Genomic DNA, 20,505 nt, shown 5'->3' with positions numbered 1-20,505 from the left:
GTTACATTCCTCAGTAATTTATTTTTACTAGGTAATGCAGTGTTTTCAGTTTTAGTATGTTTTAAAGTAATGTTATGAATATCATATAAAAAGGGCGTGTGTGACCCCTTTCAAATAAAAATAAGAAAATGGGACTTGTGTGTTATGTTGACTGTGTGTGAAGTTGGGTTGAAACAATGATTAGACAAAGCACATATTGGGTATTATGAATGTGTCCCATCCCTGGATGTTACTAACCTTTTTTGAAATCACTGCCCTATTCAACCTAGCTAAACTTTCGAGTGCATGTTAAGTTAGCACTTTAGTTCAGGGCTGCAGTTACCATTAAGGATACTAAGTTCAAGTCCTTTTTATTGAACTATTCATATGTGGATATTGTGGGTTGATTTGCATATTTTAGGCTGATTACTCCTTAATAAACCTAAAAAAAAAGAAGAAATGTATACAGTATATTTCTTGAAGCTGCACTTATGGCTTTACGGTAATTTACTTGCACTTACTACTTGCACCTTGTTGTGGCACTTGTTACCACCAAAGAACATTTGTTCTTTATACATTTTTGTTAATTCACCACGGTTATTAATGTCTTATTTCAGATTATTTCAGAATCACACCACCTGTCACAACAATTCGTAACCCGGATGTAGTTAAAGATATCATTTCCGGTTCCGGATCATGTATCACATGTAACGCCAGTGAATTTCAAACCTTTCAAACTAGTGGTTAATATAGAACATTAACTATGTGACAATAGTGAGAAGCTGCAAGGCGAGTGCATTTTGTTTTAAATGCACCGACAGTCTTTAGCATTTGCGGTATGTAGCATATATGATGTTATCTAGCTAAAGTATGCTATCAACGCTAAACAGACAAGAAAAAGTCCCCTCGCTGAGCTTGTATTTTTGTGTTATTCAGAAACACTAAATCTTGCTAAATGAAGCTATAGCTAACATTTTAATGTAAATAGCAGTTGATGTTTATTCATGGAAGTGTCCGATTTTTACTCCTAAGGATTCTTTACTTCAATAGACAATCTGAGTTTGCTTCCCATCATGTTATTTTACCGTGTCAGAAACGTCATAGCAAGGCGCCTTTGCGTATTAAAAACCTCACAGTGCGGACAAATACTCGCTCAGCAACACACCAAGAGACACTGCAGCACATCATCGAGTGAGGATTTGGATAAGGTCAGGACTTTGCTGCAGCTTTGTGTGGACAGACACTTTGTTTTACCTGGCCAGACTAACACAGAGCTGTTTGAGCTTGGGTTCAGCTGTAGTTATGGACCTCTGGGCATGGAGCTGAGGAGAAACCTGCTGGATCAGTGGTGGCACTCTGTGACCACGTCCACAGCCCAGGTGTTTGGGATAAACACTCTGAGCAGCAGCAAGGACACAGCAACAGGTGGACGGGGGCAACTGAGGATTGTTGAATCTGAAAATGTAAAACGCCTACTTGAACAGCAAGAATTGAGCAAGGAGCAGCTCATCCTGAACATACAGTCACTCATTCAGAGGTCCACATCTCTGAGGACAAACTTTCTACAAGGTAACATATTATAACATATTACAGAGAGAACAAGTTGCACTAGTGAGATTAAGATGGCATAAAGTTGGGTCAGTATAGGTGATTGCAAGATAGACCATCTTTGGTTCAGCAAACCACAGTGCCTCAGTAAAATGAGAAATAACTGATTTTAAGCCTTTGTTTACATCAATCAAAACCAGACTCCAGACTTCAAGCTCCACCTATTAAATATTATATTAAGATTAAGGATCATGATATTAAAAGTTAGGAGTCCGCAAAGGAGGTTTTGTACTTGTTCCATTTAATCTCCTCCACATAAAAACAAGCTCCGTCTATAAACCACTTATTAGAACCAAATATTGCACCTGTCAAATTTTGTAGAAGGACAAAAGGATTGTGCATCACTCTTGGGAACAGCTGATGGCACCTATCCTCAATTTGGTACTAAACAGATTCACCTCCTAATTTTCATTGTTGGAATACAAAATTAGAATAAATTTAATACAAAAACTAAAGCATTTAAGTCTGTTTGTTCTCAGGGGCTTTGGAGCAATTTGTCCCCTCGTTGGAACTCGTGAACAGGAAGCTCCCCTTTGGCCTGGCTGAGACTGGTTTGTGTTTCCAGCCCTCAGATGGCTCTGGTTGGTGAGGCATCTGTTTGTTAGTTGACATACTGAATACATTTTGCTCCTTCATACTCTGTATTGCTTGATGACTTTGTTAACACCACCTGAATGTGACATGAAGACAAGTATGTGGACGTACTGTAAGATCTGAGTCAGAGTAAATTATCTTTTATAAATCATTTAACCTTTAATCGTCCCACTCTTGTGACCATGCGACACTAGCAATGTGTACAACTCACTGACTGCTAATTCTATGAACAGATACATCAATATGAACATGTAATATATGTATCAATGGGTTAGACTCTGTGTCCTGAAAAAATAATCCAGGTACAGGGCAGGGCAGAGTACAACTGAAAGTTAGTTTGTTATAGACTGGACTGCAGCAAACGGCCTACAGTCTGTCAAACAAGGAGTCTTGTGATCATATCAGTTTTGACACCGTTAATTTTTTACCCACTAGAGTGTGAGCTGGCCCTGATTTTCTAAAATAATAGACTATATTGCTATTTAAAAAACGAGCATTGCTGTATCCTAACACAATATTATTTAAATACAGTAAACAGCTAAAAATAACCTGGGTAATGATACTGTAATTATAACATCATGGTTATTTTTCTACCAGCCCAGTTGAGGTGACCCAGACGTCTCTAGTGTGGTTCTGCTCTCCCCGTACCTCTTCCCAGTGGCTGGATCACTGGGCGCGACATAGACTGAAATGGTGGAGGAAAGTGAGTATTGGTAAAAATGAGGTAGTTTTTCAGAGCACTGCATTTCAGCTGAACAGATCCTTGTCATTACTCGGATACGCACACATTTCCCCATAAAACAGAACATAAAAGATTAGTTTATAATCACAAGGAAGTTTAACAATATATTAAAGGCCAATATTTGTGCAGCGCTAGCTGGAGCACAAAATGGGTTAGCTTTCACCCCGAAAAGCCGGTGATGTTTTGAAATGCTTCAAAATGTTTCAAAAGAGATATGAGTTTTAGGGAGAAGTCAAGGCGTGTGTTTTAAAAGGATTACTACATCAAGATAACTTCAGTTACATGAAATCAAGTCAACTCATGTCTTTCCAGTTTGCCCTGTCTCCATCAGACTTCAGCAGTAGTGAAGTCCCAGAAGAGGAGCGCGAGCAGGAGGCGTCTCGTGGTGTGAGGATCATCTACGGATTCCCATGGGGACAGGAGTCGCTGGAGACGCTGTGGAGCAGAGGAAACACAGAGCTGCTGCAGACGCACAAAGGAGTCCGTTCCAAACTACAAGTCAGTCTACTAGTTGATTTAAAATAAAGGATTTTTTTAAGTGTCTCCATGTGGACACTGGCTTTTTGTTTGTGTGTTTTTTTTGGTCAGCTTTCAGTTTTTTACCAGTCGAGCTGGTGTTACTGAAAAGCCCCATTGAGGTTATAGACATGTTGCAGTTGCCATCGTTAATCTACCAATCACCCTTTGAAGGCATCATGGAGTTACTTTCTGAGATGGCTGTAAATAGTGGTTAAATATCACATGCCAGAAAATTATGATGATGTTAAGTAAGTAAGTAAAGTTTATTTATATAGCATTTTTCACAGATAAAAATTGCAAAGTGCTTTACAATAAATTGGAATATGATAAATAGAAGACATAAGAATACAAGGAAAACATAAGTACATAAAATCAGACAGCCATAAAGGCCCTTGTCTAACTACAAGCCTGTTTGAATAGCCAAGTCTTCCACTGCTTTTTAAAAGAACCAACAGCATTTGAACAACATAAAGAGAGCAGATGTGCGTTCAACAACTTGGGTGCCACTGCCTGAAAAGACTGATCTCCTTTGGTGTTAAAATGAGTGTGGGGGACCACTAACAACATCTGCCCAGATGACCTCAGAAACAGGGAAGAAGTGTGACGCTGTATCAGGTCAGACATATAAGGAGGAGCTTGTCTGAGCCGGGCTTTAAAAGTAAGGACCATAATTTTAAAATTAATTCTAAAATGAGCTGGTAACCAGTGAAGTGATTTGCTCCCTTTTGCTTGTGGGAGTTAAAAGCCTCGCAGCGGAGTTCTGAACAACCTGTAGACAGAAAAGCTCTTTCTTGTTCAAACATGTAAAAAGACATTTACAATTATGTAAACGAGACGAGATTAAAGCATAGATGATCATTTCCAATTCAACATTCAACACCAAAGTTTGGAGCTTTGATATGATCCTCAGTTAAAAGTAGAAACTCTACTAACTGTTTGGAGTGATGCGCCAAGGCCAACTCCTAAATGCCTTAGGATCGGTTGAAGCAATATGCTGCTAAATCATCGGGACGCTACTTTCAGTGCGCTATTGTTAGGTGCTGTAGGTTCACTTGGTGAAATTTAAACTATAGTTACAGTATATTTAAACAAATACGTTGTTTAGGCTCCAATTACACTGTGTTTAACTCTATGTACTATTTTGTTTTTACTAAATAGTGAGCCATGTCAAAGATGAAATGTTTTTTCACCTGAATAATAAACATTTAACTTTTCCAGATTTGGGTTCTTGGAACCTGTTGGTCTAAGCTATGGGTCAGCAAAACTGTTTATTTTTTTGGGTTCCCAAATGATGTGGCAGCCCTCACAATGAAATCTGTAATTTCCCTTATAGGCCTAACTGAATTCCTGGCTCACTGTCACTTTGTCATGACCTACATGGACACTTGAATAAGATGAAGCCATCATTCATCTTAATAGTAACACAGCCCACATGTAAACTTTTAGGCATGTTCCAAAAATCATACACACAGTCAGCTACTGTATTCACTACTATGGTTGCCTTTCTTCATGGTAACCACCAACCGTGTTAATTGTCTTTCTGTACCCGATCAGTGTCGAGATAGTCGTAAGTCGGTTCCTCACGTCGTCTCAGTAACCGGAAACATGGACCGAGGTGTGATGGCCTTTCTATCCAACTCACTCCAGCATCTTAAGAAAGAAGACAGCAAGCAGAAGCTGCTGCAGAGAAAGGTTATAACCCACAGCTGACCCACTTGTAAAAATAATAATATTTTCCACCTTCTTACTTGCCCTTTCTTTTGCGATGTCATTCTCCCTCTGACTGAGATTTGGTTCGATTTCAGGTTCTGAAGTTGCACCCAGTGTTGGCTCCAGTGAAAGTGGCTTTAGACATTGGCAGGGGAGCCACTGTGGAGCTGAGGCAGGTAAGAAAAAGATGTACTTACAGTGGAAATCAATGATTGTTTGATTGATTGATTTTTTTTTTTTTTAATCTTGATTAAATCTATGTTGATACACAACTAAAAAGTGAGTCAGGTGCTGGGTAAAAACGATCTTTCAAGTGACTGATAGAATCAGCACTTAAGTATGTAATTGAACTTGATTGTGTAGGCATAGGTTAAGTTGATTAATGTGTATTTGATTATTTTGTAGGTTTGTGAAGGGTTGCTGCAGGAGTTTATGGAAGCTAAGATCTCTGCATGGCCTGGGTACCTTGAAACTGTGCCAATGTCAATGGAGCAGCTGAATGCAAAGTTAAGCGTAATTCAGTGTGTTACATAATGGAAGCAAACTTGCTCATTTGGAGCAAACTGTAAGTGTTTGTCTTTCTATGGACTGATGTGTGTCTCTTTATCAATGCATTTTAGGTACGATGAGATGGGAGTGGTTTTCACTGTGGTGGTCAGTGAGAACACGCTGGAGAGCGGCCTCCTTCAAGTCCGCAGCAGAGATACCACCATCAAAGAGACCAAGCACATCTCTGAGATCAAGAGCTTTCTCTCCAGATACATTTCCGCCGCTGACAACATCTGAATGGGAATATTTTGTTTTGGCAACTAAAAGAAAAGTCTGAATATTGTGATCCTTCAGTTTTGTATCCCTCCAGTTACAAAACTATTGCACATCTCCAACTCCTTCTGGTATATTTGGCTGATGGGTGGTCATTTTGTACCTCATCGTTTAAGGCTAAGAAACTTTTTTTGTTACTGGTGAAAAGAAGATGTAGAAAAGATGTAAAGGAAGAAACAGCATTGTTGTTGTATTGCAGTGTAATTCAATATAATACGACTGCTTTTTTGGCAGCAGTGATAACAATGCGGCTACAAACAATGTGGAGTAAAGGATAAATATGTGACTTATAATAAAGAATGAGAAAATGGTAGTAGTAGTAGTGGTAGTAGTCTAGATGATATAGCTGAGGCTGTTGAAATGCAAAAGATGTTGCCACTCCCTCCTAATGTCTGCAATTAAGAAAATGGTTTTCTCAGGGGGAATTGTTGGGTCTCTGTAAATTATAACGTGGTCTAGAACAACGTTAACTCTGAAGTCTCCTTTAATAACTTATGATGTTATTATTTGACACTACAATTCCAATGGAATTGAAGCGTAACATGTTGCTTAAAGTTTATGTGCCCGAAGTTCATGTTCCCCCAGAATTTGATTTGTTATGAAGTATCTCACTCATCCTTCAGCCTCCTCTCAGTACTTCTAACTGTCTGAATTCAATAGGGTGGAATTTACATTGGAGGAGGATTGGGATAAATGTTTGGTGTGTTTATTTATGTCTCAATTTCTGATCAAATATGTTAAATGGTAATATTAAATTATACTTTAATATTTGGCTTCTTTTGTTGTTGTAGCCCTTATGTTACCTGTTAATTATTGTAGGTTAGTTGATTATTAAAGTGAACCAATATTTTTCTGGAGGTTCAAAGATCATTCTCGACCCTTGAAAGTCTCACCTCAAGGTCGGTTTAATATCCTTATCTGTTCATATTGCATGATCTTAATAACAGTTCACATATATCTAAACTGTATCCAACAGGGACTTCAAATTGCGAGGAAATTGGATAAACATGCATCTCTAGGCTCAACAGAACCAGACAGACAGTTCCTCAATAATATTTCCGAGTTAAGATATTGGGAATACATATGATGCTGCATAGAGACTTGTTATAGCAGTCATGGGCTGCTATCTCCTTTGATTTGCTGTGTGCGTTTCATGATGTATGCATTTTATGTTATAGATGATATTTTGCTTGTGATGACTGTCAGTGTTCTGTAACATAGTGTCTCATTGAGTTTTTGTTCTATTTTAGTTGCAGCTGTTAAAGTGCATGCCTCAATTAATTAAAAATAATTAATTAATATAAAAAAGTCAATGGTGTACCGACACTTTACCTGTCAGGAAGACCCATCCGCTAAATCTCGCGAGGTATGGATTAAGCTTCGCCCCTTCCTGTGCCGTCATTGGTCCCTGTTCTACTTCTGAATCTGGGCATGTGTCTGTGCCGCTTAGCTGTTAGCGTTAAGAGATGGCCGCAGACAAGCAAAACGACGCTAAATTGTCCTCCATGGATGAAAATAAAGAAAATTCATCTGATGGAGGACTTGGACTGGAAAGTATCCTTCACATCATCAGACGTGTAGCAGTGGTTTTGTCTTTGCTCCAGCGAATCGGTCAGGCGCAGAAGCTAACGACAGCTTGCTTGCTAGTTCGGTTAGACGAAAACGTTAGCTAGCTAGCTAGCGTTATTAGGCTACGTGTCATACTGAAGTAGTCCAGAAAAGCAGATTTAACGCTAATTGGCTTGTCACAAACTCGTTTTTTTCAAGTCTAAGGACGTTATATTAAGTACAAATGATAGTTACCGTGTGCTGCTATAGTTTATAGTTAGTTTTACGTACCTGTTGTGACCTCTCAGTTTTAGTTGGAACTAACGTACGTTGCTTTTCCTGCAGCACCACAGTCTGACATTCAGGGTCTGTAACGTTTCTTCCAGTGTTAATATCACATTTACACTTGAATGACAAATTAATATGAATGGCAAATGTTCCCCTGGAGTAACTTACAGTGTGTGTGATGTAAATAAGGGAGCCCCTTAACATTGATTCGCAGTTTTGCAAATAATCAAAGAGTCCCAGCAGCAGCATGGCCTCAGGCACGGAGACTACCAGAGATACAGGTGAGCTGTGCCCACTGCCCAGCCATGTGACATCTAAACCACCCCATTAACTGGACCATAGCGGCAGGAATATCTGTGGTGAACTGTTTAGGATTGTGTAGCTGTTAACAAAGAACCAGTTTTTCCATGATCACAAGTCATTAATGTAGCATATCTATCTATCAACTGTATGTAAATTGACCTCAACTAATCAGTGACATTTTTCAAAAGTTTTTAATTTGGAGACCAACTTCTTGTTTTATACATTGAGGAGCTGTTTGCATGAAAACCTCTGACATATGGTTCACATGAGACTGCAGGTGTACAATGGCTACTAAATCTTAATACTTTTTTTTTTTTACTTGTACAATGTAATGCAATCAAATACAACAAAGTGGCAACGCACTGAATCTTACTCGCATCATTGTTCCTACTTCACCTTAAAGTGGCTCTAATAAATCTAGAATGATATTAACACTTTTAGGTTAATAGTTTTTTTTAAAGAAAACCCTGGTATCTGTATTAGTTCAAATGTACATGAGCCATTGCACATGTACATTAATGTAACCATCTTTATGTAACTGTGTGCAGGGGTTACTGCTCCCGCAGACTGCGTCGCCTGCGCAAGACTCTTGGCTTCAGGATGGGCAACCGACATAAATTCATCGGGAAGAAAATAACTGTTGAAATGATTTCTGACAGCAGGTGAGGAATTGAAAGTCTGAGCCGGACATTCATGTGGAGTTAACTGGCTGTTGTTAAGGAAGCGCCTCATACAAAGTTAATAGCAATTTGACATACAAACCCTGTGTTTGATGCAGGATAATAAGTGCACGTTACAGAGGCGTTTGGCCGGCTCCTAGCAAAATGTAGAGTTGTGATGTCATCTAGTTTGGTATACCTTGCTACTAAACCCCTGATTAAACTAGACCTTATCAATCTATTTGCTGGTACACTGCTGACTGTTGATTTCTGATAGAAATTGAATTGATTGTGTCCACTTTAAATGGTTAGAATATGCTACCAAACAACTGGTGAAATTAACTCCCTCTCTTTAGGTATCTATTGTTGGTTTTGATGGAGGCAGAGCGCGCATGGAGTTACGCCATGCAGCTGAAGCAGGAGGCCAACACAGAGCCACGTAAGCGCTTCCACCTGCTTGCAAGACTACGCAAGGCTGCCAAACACAGCGAAAAGTTGGAGAAGCTTTGTGAGAGCCCCCGTGTTGACGCCAAGACCAAACTTGAGGCACAGGTACGTAATACAGAGTCACCTTTCAACCTGCATCTAAAGTTACAGTAAAGGTGTATTCTGTAGTAAAAGGGGTTTAAATGTGCTATAGGATTATGGCTTCATAAGGCTGTCACATCGCCCTTTTGACTGTGCAGTAGTCTCAAATTGAGATGCCTCTGCTTGTCAGATCGGCCCCTAGCCTTCAGATTTTTAAGTCACGACTTAAAACTCATTTTTTTTCATTGGCCTGTTATTTGTTTTAAAAGTTTGTTTTGGTATTTGGTATTTTATATTATTTATAATCAAGTTAAAGTACAGAACTTTGATCAACCTGGTTGTTTTAAATGTGCTTTACAAATAAAGTTGGATTGGAAATCAATCAATCAAAATTTATTTATATAGCACTTTACAACAACCAGCAGGTATCCAAAGTGCTGAACAAAATGAGTAAAATCACAACATACAATAGAAAGAGAAAACATAGAAAACAGTAAAATCAGAAAAGGTTACAAAGAAACAAAAGAAGGAAATTGTCACACCACTGCTATGTATTAAAAGCAAGACTGAACAGATATGCTTTGAGTTTGGACCTAAAAAGAGCAACATCTGTAACCGTACGTATATCAGGGGGTAACTTGTTCCAGAGTCTCGGGCCAGCAACTGCAAAAGCCTGATCACCCCACTGTTTATACCTGGACCTTGGGACTTCTAAAACCAACTGATTTGAACACCGCAATGACCGGTTGTGTTTCCTCACAGTTAACATTTAAAAAAAATACTCTGGGGCAAGACCATTTAAAGCTTTAAAAACGTTTCTGATCTGCTAATCAAATTTCATGCTGCAGTCAAAAGTAACCCCCAAGTTTTTGACAACAGATCTCGTGCGAAATGCCAGAGCTCCCAAACTCACAGCTGGACCATTCTGCATGCCTGGAGGAAATAAAGTTGGATAGTTCACGCCGCAGACATTCTAGAATAGGAGAAGAGAATTGTGTTTATTGCATTTTTTAACCAACCAATCACAATCGTCTTACACTGAGCTCCGGACGCAGCTGTGGTAGCTCTGCAAAATAGTCTCGGGAAGGAACTTGTTTTACTTACTGTGGAACATTTTGCAACCTGCCAAAGAAAACGCCACATACAATATTAAATAAGGTGAACTTAGAGAGTAGAGTAAAATGAGCTATTTAAATTAGCTGGATACGTTGTTAAACGTGATTGGCTCTTAAAATGTGTATCATAGCAATCGGTCCCAAAGTCTTTGCAATCATTCACCTAAAAAAAACAAAAACAGGCCTGTCTTTTTGCACGGTCCAAATATTCTTTAAAACATGCCATTTTCAATATATATTGTGGTTCTTCTAATTCTTACAACAGCCACTAATAATGATTTATGTTTATTTAAGGCCTACACTGCATACCTGACTGGTATGGTGGAGTTTGAACTGCAGGAGTGGAAGCTTGCCATGGAGGCCTTCAACAAGTGCAAGTGAGGTTTAACATCACTACCGTTTCTTAATACATTGGCAGAATAAGTGGCTGTTCATCTGATGTTTGAATTTTAATGACCTTTGGGAGATAAAACAATCACATTTTTGTCTTTTAAGGACCATCTATGAAAAGCTTGCCAGTGCTTTCACTGAGGAGCTGGCAGTTCTCTACCGCCAGCGTGTGGACGAGATATCACCCAACATCCGCTACTGTGCTTACAACATTGGTGAGTAATGCACACATTCGAGGAAAATTGGGTCCCCACAATATAATTAATGGCTGTCTTGCCAGACTCATTTTAGGCATCCTAAGACATTGTTCACAAACTGGATATGTCCCAAAGCTCATCACGCACGCACTATAACCTTTTTTTCTCTGCCTGATTGCAGGTGACCAGAACGCCATCAATGACTTGATGCAGATGAGACTGACTGGTGGTGGAGGAGGCATGATGGCAGAGAAACTAGAGGTAAACATACAGGAGTTGTACATTAGTTCATATGCTTGCATCATCAATCATCTTTCATGTATTGGAGATACCTAATACCATGTCGGCTAGAACACACACACACACACACACACCTCAACTTTGGTCTAAATAAAAAGTGACCTAAGCAAATTTGTTTGCATATATTACCACTGATACGATATCATCACGATACTTATGTCACAATACGATGTTAGTGCAATTTTTAACATATTGCATTATTCTACGTAGGGCTGGAATATTAATCAAATGTATCAAAATTGAAATTCTGAATCTGTTGACGTATTTTTCCCATGACAATAATTTGTTTCTGTCAATATGCCTACTTTCTCCTTAAAAACATTCTACTGTGTGTCCAGGGTCCAAAATGTACACTTGCCAGTCGCCAAATGTTTGGCACAACACACAAAATTGGATTTTTAAGCAGACAAACTGACCAACACATCCATATTAAAAGATCGATACTTGAGTCTGTGTATCGAGACAGTATTGCCACAGAAAATATTGGGATACTATGCTGTTTCGATTTGTTTTTTTTCTCCACCCCTATGTATTGATATACTTTTCAAGATTGACTCTTACCTATGTTTTATACAAAATTGTTTCATATGTTTTTAAATTCTCCTCAGGCTCTAATCACCCAGGCCAGAACCAAGCAGGCAGCCACCATGAGTGAGGTGGAGTGGCGAGGGCGGTCAGTGCCTGTCAAAATCGATAAGGCTCGCATATTCCTGTTGGGTCTGGCAGACAATGAGGCCGCAATCGCTCAGGTCGGTATATTTAGTTTCTGCTGCTTGTCAATCCCCCTTGCATTTCCAATCAGGTTATGCTTTATCCAAAGTCATGGTGATGAAAAGTCTCAAAACGGCAATATGGCCTAAAGTTCAAGCAGAACACCTCTTCCTTACAACAGTCCAGTCAGTTCCTTAAATGTTCAGTGGGTGGCACTCTTCTCTTCACAGTCTCATGTCCCGTCGCTGCCACCACAGCTCATTCCTCCTGTTTTCTTATGCCAGAAGGCCCAGCACACCCTACAGACACACCTGTCACACCCGCAGCCACTCAGTCCTCTGGCATGCAGCCTCTCTCAATGCACGGCTGCATTTGGTGCATTTTCAGGCCACACATGCAAACAAGGCTGCACCCAGCAGGTCTCTGTAGACTGGTTATTATAATCATTAAACATCTTTTAGTGACTGAAACTGAATGTTGAAATAGCCACCTTATTAACCAATTTTTGTGAGTGATAGAATGAATGTTGTCAAATTAGCAAGCGTCTGTGCCATTTGTCCCAAATTAAGCAATGAAAGTATTTGTTGAGAGTATTTGTCTCATGCAAGGGCCCCTGGGCACAGGAAACGCCATATTTGGCCATGCATCAGTCCTGGTAGGAGAACTCCGTCACCTCCTCCGTCCTCTAATCAGTTTATCAGCCCAGCGAGAAAGAGGGAGAGATGCTCAACAGGTTAAGCCAGTCATGCTAGGCGTTGACAGGGTGTTGAGTGTGTGGCCCTAACATCAGGTTCTTGGGTGAATAAGATCAGCTGGGTGACCTGTCTACTAGTTATCACTATGAAGAATTTTTCTCGTTACATTCTTACACTGTGTTGCTTCCAAAGGTTCTCTTTGTTCCTTTGAAGGTGTTGTGACAATTTCCTCCATAAAAGTGTTTAACAACTTTTACTTGAGTTTAAAAAAATTAAACCGTATCAACGTTTCTTTTTGTCATTAATCATCACATTTTCACACTTACAGTTATCTAACATGACTCGATTCTTTTAATACGAACATGATATGTCCTGTAGACATCTGAGACTATTGTAGAGTAAGGCAGGCCTATAGTAACAGTGTGATGAAAGAAAGGTGAGGTGAAGACAATCCTGTCATTCACAACAATTTAACTGTGAAACTCCAGAGTGTGATTGCTGAGGAGTTGTGCGCAGGAATGTATCGGCAGCCTGCTGGGCCACATACCTGTGCCTCTCCCCCAGTTACCCACAGTCACATCCGCTTAAACTGTTGCTCTTTTGTGTCAAACCACAACTACTTCTGAATGGATGAAATATTTGTTTGCATGAGTGCCTTTTATTAATGCAAGTGTAGCTTAAATGGTGAGAAAGTGTTTGTGTGTATGTCTGATATTAAGACCAATGTGTCTACACATTTTTTTAAGCGTTTTTAATATTTTTGAAGACATTTTGGATTAACATTCAAAAAAAAAAAAGAGTACTTTTAAAATCAAGTCTTCATCGCACAAATTCCTCTTGATGTGAAACCTGTTGACATAGTTTTGTGATTTATTTTAAATATTTCTGCACCGGTTTGTCCTTTCATTGTCTCTGTTTCATAACGGAATTACACCAATACTACATACTGTATAAGGCACTGATTGTGCCATTCATTTTTTTTTTTTTTTTTACTGTATACTTATAAGAGATGAACTAATATGATCTGGTGAAGCAGTATAAATGCTGATACATACCATATTATGAAGAGCAGGTATCAGCCAGTTTTCTGGTCCGTTTAGTTTGCTGTGGTGAGCTACAGTTGATGCATGAACCTACTATTACTGCTGATACACCTACCTTTCCTGCACGTGCTTCATACCAAATGCATTTTATTGTGAAGGTAATATTCTTTTACTATGAAACAGGAAGACAGTGAGTAGCCATTATGTTCCACTGTAGATATTATATTATAGATGTTAATTATTGTTTCTGTCATGCAGACAGCCAACGAGGAGACCAAAGAACATCTCTATGAGACCCTGCTGGCCGAGTGCAGAGACACCATCCAGGCTGTGAGAGAGGAACTCAAGAGTGAGGCGGTAAGATGAAACAGGTTCAAAAGTTGACATACTTTGGGATGAAGTAACTAACAGGTCAGATTCATCAATTTGACAGAACACAAGAATGTGACCAGTTTTTTTTTTTTCTTTGAATTATTGCTCATCTTTGTAGAAGCAGCGAGAGAGGGGCTCTGATGTTGACAGCAGCAAGGTGTCCAACCTGCAGTTCCTGCACAGGTATAAGATACGCGTCTTCTTGAAACCTAGACTAGTTAGCAACAGTCAGTTACCAACATTTGTAGCAACAAAAGTATCTTCCCACCCTCTAATGCCCTCTTACATTTTCTCATTCTTCACAAGTGAATGATAAATGTGCTGTTGGTCTCCTCTCCCAGTTACCTGACCTACATTAAATTGTGTACGTTGGTGAAGAGGAATGAGAGCATGGCCCATACTCTGCAGGCTAAACTGAAAGAACCGGAAGCCGATGAGAACAAGCGAGGACCCCGTCCACAGGATCTCATACGCCTCTACGACATCATCCTGCAGGTAAATGTCCAGACCATAAATAACTTATATTCTTATCTTTTTAATCATGATGTTCTGCATGTATGATGAAGTAGTTTAAAACAAAGATGGATAGAAATGTGTTGCTGAGCTTGTAATATGCAGTATCCACTTTATTTGGCCATAGTAGCAGCATGTATTTCAGTTAGTTACTGGTTAGAAATTGGTCCCTAGGTGCCAGCTTCTCACTGTAGCTGTGTTAGTGGGATGAGTTGTCTGTTCTGTGTTGTCAGCAGTAAAGGGATGAACACTTTGCCTTGTTTGGCAGTCTCTGTCACTTTCTTCTTAAAGTTTAACTTGCCTTCTTTTTCTCCCTCTGTCCACTTTCTACCTCCCCCCTTACACCTCCCTACCTCCCTAACCTTCCTCTGTTCGTCCGTCTCCAGAGTCTTGCTGAGCTCGCCACCCTGCAGGGCCTGGAGGATGACCACACCTTCCAGAAGGAGGTGTCCCTCAAGACGCTTGTCTACAAGGCCTACAGGTCAGAAATGTTTGCGTTAACAGCTTCTAAACAAAAAAAGACAATAAGATTCAAATAATAATTGTTTATGAGGCTACGCCACCTTACATCTATGAGCTCACAATGTACTCTCGCAGTTGCTGTCCTCTTTACAATCACTTGTGTTGTTAATGTGGTCCTTCCCTCTGTGCCCTTCACAGGTGTTTCTTCATCGCCCAGTCTTATGTGCTGGTGAAGAAGTGGAGTGAGGCACTTGTGCTATATGAGAGGGTGCTGAAATACGCCAAGGAGGTCCAGTCGAAGGCCAAGAGCCTCAACAACACCCTGAAGGTTGGTCATGTAAAAACTAAGGCTGTCTATTTGTTTAAAATGTACCGCTATTTAATTCCACCTTGTCCATTGTTAACCATAGTTATTTTTTATCTGTTCTAAACTTTAAAAGGATATTTTCAAGTTTAATGTTCAAGTGGTATTTGGAACTCGCCGACTCCGGGGACAACTTTGTTCACATAAACAACACGTCCAAATAACGTTAGTCTTGTGGAGAGAACCATCTGTTAGTTCTTTGAAAGTGAACATGCCATTTAAAAGATAATTTTCTTTATCCATTTCTACTCAAGGAAATTTGTTTTTGGTTTTAGTCTTGAGATGCTTTTTGGTGATCCCTGGATGTTATCACCCAACACTTTACAGTTTCTGCTATCCACAATGTTACTGCTCATTACTCATTACTTATTGATTCCCAAACTACAATGCAGCCAGAGACCCAAATCACAAAACATGCAAGTTAAACACGTTAAAAAAAAATAAGTGCCGTTAATAGAAATTTTTGTTAACTGGTTATCGCGTTGAGTTTAGCAGCCCTAATAATAAAAATACATTATCTCTCAGTACCACACAATTTAATATCCATACCATCATGAAAAGATCCCGTTAGGATGTGTTGACATAAACGGTGAATAAAAAAGGAAACGGCACTGAGAGGTTGTTTTAGGGTTTGAAACTGATCCTGAAAGATTTTGCGATCAAGTCAGTGACAGTTGACCATCGTCTGTACTCTACCAGAAAGGTCACTGTTGTAGCTCTGTTTTCTGCAGGATCTCCCTGATGTCCAGGAGCTCATTGCTGAGGTCAACGCTGAAAAATACTCCCTTCAAGCTGCTGCTATTTTAGGTGAGAGCACCCAGCCAACTCATTTATTTTTACCGCATGACAGAACTTATTTATTCCTATTCTTGTTCTACCTTGTACTGTGTACTAACCTCTGGAAATATTTTTTTTTTTTTTTAGATACTGATGAGACTGCTGAAGTTCCCTCTCAGCAGCAGGTCAAAGACAACACGGTAAGAGAACAAAATCAAGAGACCTTTTTGGGACTTTTCGGGGGCTGCTCAAAATTTGGAGCGTCAAAGACTTTATTTCCGGCATTCAAATGCATTTGATACAAGGATCATATGGTTTCTAAATATCAGTGTTTCACTGCATGGCCATGTTATTGATATACACTCGAAGTTATCTGTGTTTATATACTTTCTCCTTCTTCATGCAGCCCCTTTGCAAACGCCTGGAGACCTTCCGCCTCGATCCCGCCCTTGTAGGAAAGCGGCCCAATTTGGTCCAATTTCCTCCCGACTTCCAGCCAATCCCCTGCAAGCCCTTGTTCTTTGACCTTGCTCTCAACCACGTGGCCTTCCCGCCCCTAGATGACAAGGTGGAACAGAAGGGCAAGGGCGGTCTCACCGGCTACATCAAGGGCATCTTTGGCTTTGGCAGCTAAATCAACCCTCCAGGCTTTGGTTTCTACAGTTTACCACAACCAACCAAACAGACGTGGGTCAGGTCTTACTTTGAATCATTTAAAATTACGTTTATTTTAGATTTTTAGTGCCTAAAGTGCAAATTGGGTGGAATTTGCAGTTCTGAGGAAGGCAGAGTAAATCTAATCTTTCAAGAAAGATTATAGAAAAGTAATTGATTACATTTCCAATAGCCTTTTGACCCAAGTCACCTCTAGCTTGTTTGCAGTGGTGTCTGTGAACATTAGGTTTTACAGGTTACCATCCTGTCTTTAAGTACAGCCTAGTTGTTAATCTCTTCAACCTGTCAGAGTAAACTAATCCATAAATAGTAGTTATTCTTTTTTCACTGTCATGTAAGCGCCTTTATGTAATTACGTCTTAGTTTTTTCTTATCTGAGATGTTTTTTGGCATCGTTTCTTAAACATGAAATTTACTAAGTGCAGTTTTGTTATGGCAGCTACTTTGACTTAAAACAAAGTAAAAGTAGTGCTCATCAAATACCATAAATATTCTGTTTTCAAAAAACGGAAGCTGTTTTTGTCAGTCATCAGCATAGTTTCAGAAGAAACTGTCCCATTTCTTCCCTCCCTTTGCTATGGTCTCCTCTGCTTTTTACTGCATTAAGAAGCCAATTTGGGGGGGACAAAGTCAATGATTTGGTTAGAAGCCATAAATCAAAGTGTGAAAGGTTTTTCTTTAAAAAAAAAAAAAAAAAGAAAGAAAAAATGCTGGATGGTTCAGTGTTTTAATTGGTCATCTTCACCAGTCATACTTTATATGTTGTTCTGTATGACATTTGGCATTAAACTTGCCATCATTTTAGAGAAGGTCCTACTGCTTCAGCATCTCAATGAAAGCGCAAGATGCAATTTCTAACACCTCCCAGTGTCTTGAGTTTCCTACAAAGGGGTCTGCTGGCTGATGAGCTCATAGTACCAGTGCAGCATTTCAGACTGTAGTTGTGTAATGTTTTTATTTTTACATTTATTATTTGCATTTCAGCAAAATCAATGTTGTAGGACATAGTCAACATTAATAATTGAGGGAGTTTTTTTAGCAACCTTTGTTTTATCACCCTACACTTCCGTTTTTGTCTTCATGAGTAGGACTAAAATGTCTATGGCTAGACTAACTAAAAACATATGGTCATCGGTTTACCAGTCATAATGTTCACATCAAAGCCACACGTTTCCTCTGGTCCTTAAGAGACCTGGTTTGCCTGTGATACCAAGTTAAACACTAGCTAGAGGACTGGTTCCGTGTCATTCTCCCACTTAAGCATTTATCTTTTTTTTAAATTATTTTTATTATTTTCTTTTGTTTTATTTTTCTTTCTCTGATGTTTTGTTTTAAAGAATTAAGATTGATGTGCTTGAATAGTTAGTTCCAGAAAAAGGGTAGTTACGGTCAATAATTGTTGGAAACATGACTTAAAAGAAGTGAAATGGGAATGTATGATGTGATTTAATTTACAGGCCTATTATTAAAATATATTGGCACCAAACACTGGTTACTTGACTTTCTTCGTTCACTTTTATGGAAAATATTGTGGCATTTATTTTACCTTGAGTCCTTTGTGATTTAAAGATGCCCAAAGGACCATAACTGAGTGGGAAAAAAAACGCTTTTAGTGTGGCTTTATCTGAGTTTGTTGTAATTACCATAATGTCAAACTTCACATTGCCTCAAGAAGAAGGTACATTTCTGAAGTAAGTAAAGGGGTGTTTGACTCTCTTTTTGCACCTCCATCGTGGGTGTGTCAGGTGTGCATAGGATGCCTTAGAAGGGTGTGTGAGCGAGTTAAGGCTTACATTGCATATTTGCAATCTCATGAATGCGTATGAATACCAGGTTTGTTTGTTTTCCCTTCTACATCTTAACACCAAAGTATATTAAATGAATTAACTGACCCACTACACACGTGCACTTTTCTATACTCACGTAGCCGTGTCATTCTAGAAATGTGCTCTAGCTCAGTGGACTGAAGATGTGATGCGGTGGAGATGCCAGATAAAACCAGTATCATTAAGTATGTTCGTTTCACGATTATTCAGTCCATACATAAGTTTATTTTGCAGTTGTGAGATGAGACACAGCAGTTAACCTTTTCACAGAAAGAAACATGTCCCTTTACTTGTTGTCATGCGCATGCTTTGTTAAGCAGGTTGTGCAGTACTGTACTTGTTTAGGTGACAACCATGCAGTTTGTCTGCTGTGTGGTTTGGTGAAAGAGACTAACACACCCTCGCCCTTAGTTCAGCTGTTAGGAATTTAGAGGTATGCAGATTTTGCCTGCCATGTTTAATGTCATGTAAACTATCAAAATGATCGTGAGGTTTCCATTGGTCCCTTTTTAAATCACAGTTAGCTTTGACCTCAAGTGACATTGCCGACCTGTATCACCCTGAAGGGCACTCCTGCCCGTTCTTAGACAAGCTAGCTGCAGCTTGGCTCAACGGATGACAATGTCAGTCTGTTGGTCAGACCACCGCTTTGGGACAGAGTGAAATTTCATGAATCCCGTGAAATATTGTACAGACATTCATGGCCTGCCAAATTTTCATTACCATCGACTTTTAGCTCAGAACACCCAAAAATATATATTTAAAAAAGCTGTTTGTGTTGTATTTAGATGTGGATAATGGATCCACATTTAGCTCTGAGCTATTGAGTATCTGTTTTTCCAGACAGGTGGACGCACCCAGAAAGAGAGACTGGCCTGTTTAAAAAATGTGTGCTCCCTGTGCTGTTCCCTGGTGCAATGAAAGCTGCCCAGCTGCATTCCTTGCCTTGATTTCCTTTTGTTGATATGCTGCGAAGACACGCCCTGATCCTGACTGACTAGCAAGTCTGTAGATGCTAGACATGGGACTGTGCAGTGTATGGAGCGGTCTGTTATCATTAACATTGTTATTACATGCATTTCTAGTTCCTTCTTTGGGTCACTGGTTGTCACAAACCTTTCCATTGTTGACGGTCAACACTGTGTGTTTGTAGCATTGAGTTTCTGTCAGGGGGAAGATGGGTGTAAAAAGAACACTGAAAGTAGTGTTAATAAAATCCCCCGACAATCCAATTAGATCCAAACCCAATTAGATGTACAATAAAAAACCTGTTGAATAAAAGAACTATATTAATGTATTTGAGTTAAGTTGTGTTAACCTGCTAAAGCCAATTTTATAGGGTTTTGAATCCAGCCATTAAATCACACAGGCTCTTCTTTATGGATTATATGTCATATGTTATATAACAGTTACCACATGGTGGAATATGAGAATATATGAAGACAACAACACTGCTAACTGATAAGCCTAACATAGGTGTCTTGTTTAAGAAAAACATGGCACATTGTATAGAAGCGGAAAAATTCTACTTGATTAAAGGAGACACGCTAATGTTGGGAATCTGCCCATGAATAAAAAACTGGGTGGTGATGCTTACGATGGGTATATAATGTGATGGTATATGTTGCAAGGTGTGTTTCTTGTTACAGTACCACACCCACACTCGTTTCCCTTTTTTATAATTTAATTGTACATGTAACAGGTTGTTAAAGTGAGGATAAAATAGAGGCAGGAGAAGGAAGGCATGTGTAATGTTATTTTTTTT

General features: G+C 39.4%; 2 protein-coding genes across 2 annotated transcripts; both read left to right on the top strand.

Annotated features, from left to right (window-relative positions):
- The first annotated feature begins 642 nt into the window (after positions 1-642).
- polg2 (polymerase (DNA directed), gamma 2, accessory subunit) lies at positions 643-6,824 on the top strand. The gene is given in 10 exon segments (XM_034889372.1): positions 643-1,032; positions 1,034-1,548; positions 2,067-2,172; positions 2,779-2,884; positions 3,236-3,421; positions 4,997-5,134; positions 5,248-5,328; positions 5,558-5,658; positions 5,773-6,125; positions 6,511-6,824. Coding segments are annotated over 9 exon segments (1,458 nt in total). The 5' UTR covers positions 643-973; the 3' UTR covers positions 5,939-6,125; positions 6,511-6,824.
- Positions 6,825-7,340: 516 nt separating this feature from the next.
- srp68 (signal recognition particle 68) lies at positions 7,341-18,400 on the top strand. Its single transcript, XM_034891928.1, has 16 exons — positions 7,341-7,528; positions 8,025-8,091; positions 8,662-8,775; positions 9,129-9,324; positions 10,710-10,792; positions 10,911-11,020; positions 11,184-11,263; positions 11,911-12,051; positions 14,010-14,108; positions 14,242-14,306; positions 14,465-14,618; positions 15,023-15,117; positions 15,297-15,426; positions 16,194-16,269; positions 16,387-16,439; positions 16,646-18,400. Exons 1-16 carry the CDS (start codon positions 7,441-7,443, stop codon positions 16,871-16,873), a joined length of 1,779 nt encoding a protein of 592 aa, XP_034747819.1. The 5' UTR covers positions 7,341-7,440; the 3' UTR covers positions 16,874-18,400.
- The last annotated feature ends 2,105 nt before the right edge of the window (positions 18,401-20,505 follow it).

The sequence above is a fragment of the Etheostoma cragini genome, chromosome 2 (genome assembly GCF_013103735.1).
Source record: "Etheostoma cragini isolate CJK2018 chromosome 2, CSU_Ecrag_1.0, whole genome shotgun sequence".
NCBI classification, from domain to species: Eukaryota; Metazoa; Chordata; class Actinopteri; order Perciformes; family Percidae; genus Etheostoma; species Etheostoma cragini.
The sequence above is the reverse complement of the archived record's forward strand: the minus strand, read 5'-3'. Positions and strand labels throughout refer to the sequence as shown.

What these genes read in the sequence shown, in the direction of transcription:
- srp68 (XM_034891928.1), top strand. Translation starts at nt 7,441, where the DNA reads ATGGCCGCAGACAAGCAAAACGACGCTAAATTGTCCTCCATGGATGAA. An exon ending in AGACCAAACTTGAGGCACAG is followed by an intron (nt 9,325 to 10,709) that starts GTACGTAATACA and finishes TGTTTATTTAAG; the next exon opens with GCCTACACTGCATACCTGAC. An exon ending in GCCTCAACAACACCCTGAAG is followed by an intron (nt 15,427 to 16,193) that starts GTTGGTCATGTA and finishes TGTTTTCTGCAG; the next exon opens with GATCTCCCTGATGTCCAGGA.